Raw genomic sequence first — 4848 nt, forward strand, 5'->3', positions numbered from 1 at the left:
TATCATCTTAAAAGGCTCTGATGTGTTGTTTTGGGGGTGTAATTTCTCCTTTTTTTATTCTTTAACAAATATATATTCTACATAAATGATATGACTTGATTAGGCTCACACAGTCAACCAAATGTAGTGCAGATAAAATGAACCAAAGATATTTTAATCACAAATTATACCCAATTATTCTCAACTCTACATGTACATCAGAATCAGTGGGCGGGCACTTACACTGTGATAATCCCTAGGTCTCACTTCTCATGAGTCTGATTCAATTTGTTGGGAGTAGGTTCTGAGCTGCGCTTTAAAATCTCAAATAAATGAAACCTGTAGCCAAGGTTGAGAACCTAGGCACTAAAGATAACAGTAAAATATAAGACAGTTGTCTCTAAACATGGTAGTCTAGTGGGAAAATAAAGCCTGATGTATATAGGTTAATTAAGGCACTTAAAATTTATATATATATATATTGAATTAAAGCTGGGGTCTCCATTTTATTTTATCTAAGACCAAAGATGAACTTGTAGGATGCAGTGGGAGTGAAGTAAAACCTAGTTTCCTGAATATTTAGCCAATTTCTCAGGTGATTCTGTGTAGGTGGTCTGTATAGCACATGTTGATAAATACTGATATGTATGTAACATTATAGTAAGTCCATGTGTTAACATTGATGTACTATGCTTTCTCTGTTGTGATACTTTTTTCAATTACCAGCTACAGTCTATAGGGAAAAGTTGTTACTTGCCCATAAATGATCAGAGGAAACCTGGGCCCAGAATGCAGGACTCTTAACTCAGCTATAATTAACTATTGTGCCCTACAACCTATCAGACTATGTGCTAGGTACTGAGAGTATGAGGACAAAGGAGACAATACAGTTACTGATAGAAGGGCACAATCAATTTAGGAGCAGTGATGACTGGGTGGTGGAATATGGTCTAAAACAATGGTCCATCTACCAGGTTCCCAATCCCAGCCAGTTTCCCAATCATTTGTGATTACAGGTTTATTTGGTGCAGCAAAAATCAAAGCAAAGGAAGAAGGAAACTACTCTGGGTCCATGTAAGCTAGTGTAAGTAGAGACTACTGTGAATTCCTGGGATGTGTGAGAGTGGTGTGGACCAGAACAGTCTTGGGGACCTCAAAACACCTGTATATTCTCAGAGCAAACCTACAGCAGTGTATGCACAAGAAATGGCAAGTCAAGAAAACTGGGCCATATTCATCCAAAGATAAAAGGGATAGTCCAATTCTGAGCACACTATCATTAGTGTCATTCAGTTATCTAGGGAACAAGGGTGAGAAAACAAGTCTGAGATAAACCATAAAGGGCTGTTTGGACTCCTAAGCAGCACTGGGGAAGTATGCACCTGATTATTACTTTAAAGCAGGAAGGGGGCATATTCCACATTTCTGAAAGGCAAAAATGGGGAGTCAGACCACTGAAGGTTCCAGAGAAATTAATGGGTCTTTTTCACCTTTAGCACTCCAGCACATCAGCAGTGGTTGGGACCAGTGGAGGAAAACAAAACTGAGCAGAAGGTGAAGGAGTACGTAGTAGTCATGGCATTATACAGGGAAGGGGTGCCAATCAGTCATGGCATAATCCAGCAGCATAGGTATACAAAGGTGTTACCCACCTGGCAGTCAACTGTATTTGCTGGTAAGCATACTCCTTGGGCTGTTCCCTAAATATGAATGGCACCTAGAGGGTTTGGGGCCTTGCATGTGTGGATAGAGCCAGCCAGAGTTCAGTTATTACCTTACTGATTCCCACAATAGCCCTGTAGGGCATGTATTGCTGTATCTTCATCATAAATAGGCTGACTTTAAAGAAATGTGTCTATAATAATAAAAGCATAATATGCTAATTAGACCAGACATCCTTCCAGGCTTGTGCTTCTAAATAAGAGATACAGAGGTAATATAAGATTAATGTCTTTGACCTAACCAGTTTGGCTCAGTGGATGGAGCGTCAGCCTGCGGACTGAAAGGTCCCAGGTTCGATTCTGGGCAAGGGCATGTACCTTGGTTGCGGGCACATCCCCAGTAGGAAGTGTGTAGGAGGCAGTTGATTAATGTTTCTCTCTCATTGATGTTTCTATCTCTCTCCTTTCCTCTCTGTAAAGAATCAATAAAATATATGTGTTAAAAAAGATCAATGTCTTTAAATTGTGTCTCAAGTATTTAATTGTATGTATTCCCTTCATAAGATGATTGACAAGTTCTTTGCTTCTTACTTGTTTTCTGATACATATAATACATGTGTATTTATTTTGGAAAAAAAAGAGAAAAACAACAAAATAAAAAACACACTGATATATATATATAATATGCATGCTTTTAAATGAGATAGTATAACTATAAACTGCTTTTTAAACTGCTTTATTAACTTTTGATATTTATTAAGCATTTTTCCATGCAAGTTAATGAAACTCCCCTGCTGACAGAAAAAGTTACAGACTACATCAAAATGAAATCTCCAATCAGAAAAATAAAAAACACCAAAGATTCACCATAACGGGTACATCAAAAAATGCAAGTGTGGGAAGTAGGGGGTTTATTATTCTTAACCTCAGCATTCAGGGCATAAGGCAAAACTCATCATGATGGTCATGGTGAGGGGGATCTCCTATAAGAATGCGCAGACTGTACCTCAGCTGAAGCTCTCTAATTTTCCTCCTTAGCTCTCTCATCTCCTCCATGAACCGTTCCATATCATCTGCATCTCCATCTATCATATCAATGTTATTGACAAGCCTGTTTGGCATATCCTCTCTAAAATCCTGGGCAGGTGGAGCCCAAGCCTCTCTAATATTTCCTCCAGGCTCCTGGACTTCACCACCTCCCAAAGGGCGGGCTTCTTCATTCTGCACTGGAGCCTGCTCACCTCCTTTGCATTCCTTGGGGACATTTTCCATGTTGAGGTTGTTGTTTTTTCTGCTTCTTTCTAGGAGATTAAAAAACAAGGATTCAATGCATTGTAACAATCTGATTCAGAACCCTGTGTAGGCAAAGGTTTCCCCATCTGAGAGACTTGGCGCGCCCTCTGGGGGTCGCCCCAGACCCAGACCCAGACCCAGACCCTCCCGCCCCGCCCCCCTCAAAGCCCACCACCTTCCCTGAAAATCCTTCCCTAGGCCAGTCCTCACACAAAAACACAGGACAAGTGGTGGGTGGGACAGTGGTTGAGAGAACAGGAATCCTGATAAGCCTTCCAGGGGCACCCGAGTTTGTCCCTCCTTCTTCTTCCCTCACCAGCCACAGACCCAGTTTCTAAAGACACAAGTTTCTCCTGCTCTTAATTCGGGCACAGAAGGCTGAGTCCCCCAGTTTCTGTTCTAATCCCTGATACCCCTACATTTTAGGATCCCAGGCACTCCCCTACCTTCAGGGATCAGAAGCAGGTTCCCTCTCTTAGCCTTGATATCTGCTGCGCCAAAGGACCTAGAGACCTGCAGACAGAAATATGACAATGGCCAGGACTGATCACTTGATTAAAGGACAGCTTCATTGCTTATTAGTCAAGTATTGCCACCATCTTTTTCTCCTTCATTCGGTCTCACGGCTTCTTTCCCCCTCCAGTGATGCCCTAACACACCTTCCAGAAATAGACACTGTAATCAATGATTATTTCCAAACCAGTGCTACCTATTCTTTAGGTCCCTTACCCCACTGTCTTGTCCCTCCCGTCACCTAATTACCATTTCTTGAACACAAATGGATAACTTTTCGGGGCGGGATAGTCAGAAGAGATTACTGCACGGCAACGTGGTTTATTCATAAAGAATTTCAGTCTGGGTATCAGCCAGGACCTTCTGAGACCCAGTGGCCTTTCACTGCCCATCATTTTATGTATCAAGATGGACGAAGGGAGCAGAATAGCGAGGGCACGCAAACCTGGACCCGCTTCAGTCTCAGCGCTTTGTCATGCCTGCCCTAGGATGCACACTCAGCGACCACGATTACACCGACCCGCAAAGACCTGAAACAGTTTCTCGCTCTCTGCCTAGATCCCTGTCAAAAACCCGCCCACTCGACTGCCTCCTCTGCAAAAAGGACCTATTTCCCAGGCCTAATACCTTTCCCTATATTCTTTGCAGCAAGCGCCATCCTCGCGCGGTTCCCGCAGCCCACCATTTCAGACACCAAAAATGGACGAAGGGTGAAGAGAAGGCGGTAACGGAGGCCTAAACCGGTTGGGGAGCCCGTCATCCCCAACCCGATTTCATGGTTATGCCCCCCTCCCGTTGCCTGGCCCATTCCTCGATAACCCCTTCTCTGATTCTTCCCTTCCAGATGTCGCCCAATCACCCATCTCCTGAAGATCCGAACTGGTACACAATTCCAACTCTTGGCCCCTCCCTATATCATCCATTTCTTGCACCAAATGGGTGGGCATGGGGGAAGGTTACAGAGAATCTAGTCCAGGACCCAATCTGGTTTTTGCCCTTTGCCACCCCTCCCCCAGTCAGCGCCCACCAACCTGCAGTGGATCGGAGTCAGCTTCTAGGACTTCCTCCTTCCCGGGGCTACAGGCTCGCTTTGAAGGCAATAGTGAGCAGACACACAGCTACAAAGGACTCTCACACCGCAAGTAGGAGGAGAAACTAACCCTCGCGTCAGCATTACGTCTCGTAAGAATTACGTCACTGTGAGCTCAGATCCGGCATTATGGATCATACCTGCAGTAAGGCAGGAGGGTGGGGGCAGGAGAATGGCGGAGCCACCTTTCTCCTCATTTTCACCATCCCATCCTTACCGCAGGCTACTGCCCATGCCTTATTATATTTCCCTCTATTTAGCAATCTTTGAGAGCAAGCGGGCCATAATATTTTATAGTTTGTATTTGCCCTT

General features: G+C 43.9%; 1 protein-coding gene across 1 annotated transcript; it reads right to left on the reverse strand.

The window, feature by feature from the left end:
* Positions 1–2360: 2360 nt before the first annotated feature.
* BEX5 (brain expressed X-linked 5) lies at positions 2361–4604 on the reverse strand. Its single transcript, XM_006766886.2, has 3 exons — positions 4478–4604; positions 3380–3446; positions 2361–2941 (listed from the first exon to the last, which is right to left on the reverse strand). Exon 3 carries the CDS (start codon positions 2910–2912, stop codon positions 2574–2576), a length of 339 nt encoding a protein of 112 aa, XP_006766949.1. The 5' UTR covers positions 2913–2941; positions 3380–3446; positions 4478–4604; the 3' UTR covers positions 2361–2573.
* Positions 4605–4848: the final 244 nt, after the last annotated feature.

The sequence above is a fragment of the Myotis davidii genome, unplaced genomic scaffold, assembly GCF_000327345.1.
Source record: "Myotis davidii unplaced genomic scaffold, ASM32734v1 scaffold322, whole genome shotgun sequence".
In the NCBI taxonomy this organism is placed as follows: domain Eukaryota; kingdom Metazoa; phylum Chordata; class Mammalia; order Chiroptera; family Vespertilionidae; genus Myotis; species Myotis davidii.

Coding starts and splice junctions, on each gene's coding strand:
- BEX5 (XM_006766886.2), bottom strand. CDS start 2,912: ATGGAAAATGTCCCCAAGGAATGCAAAGGAGGTGAGCAGGCTCCAGTG.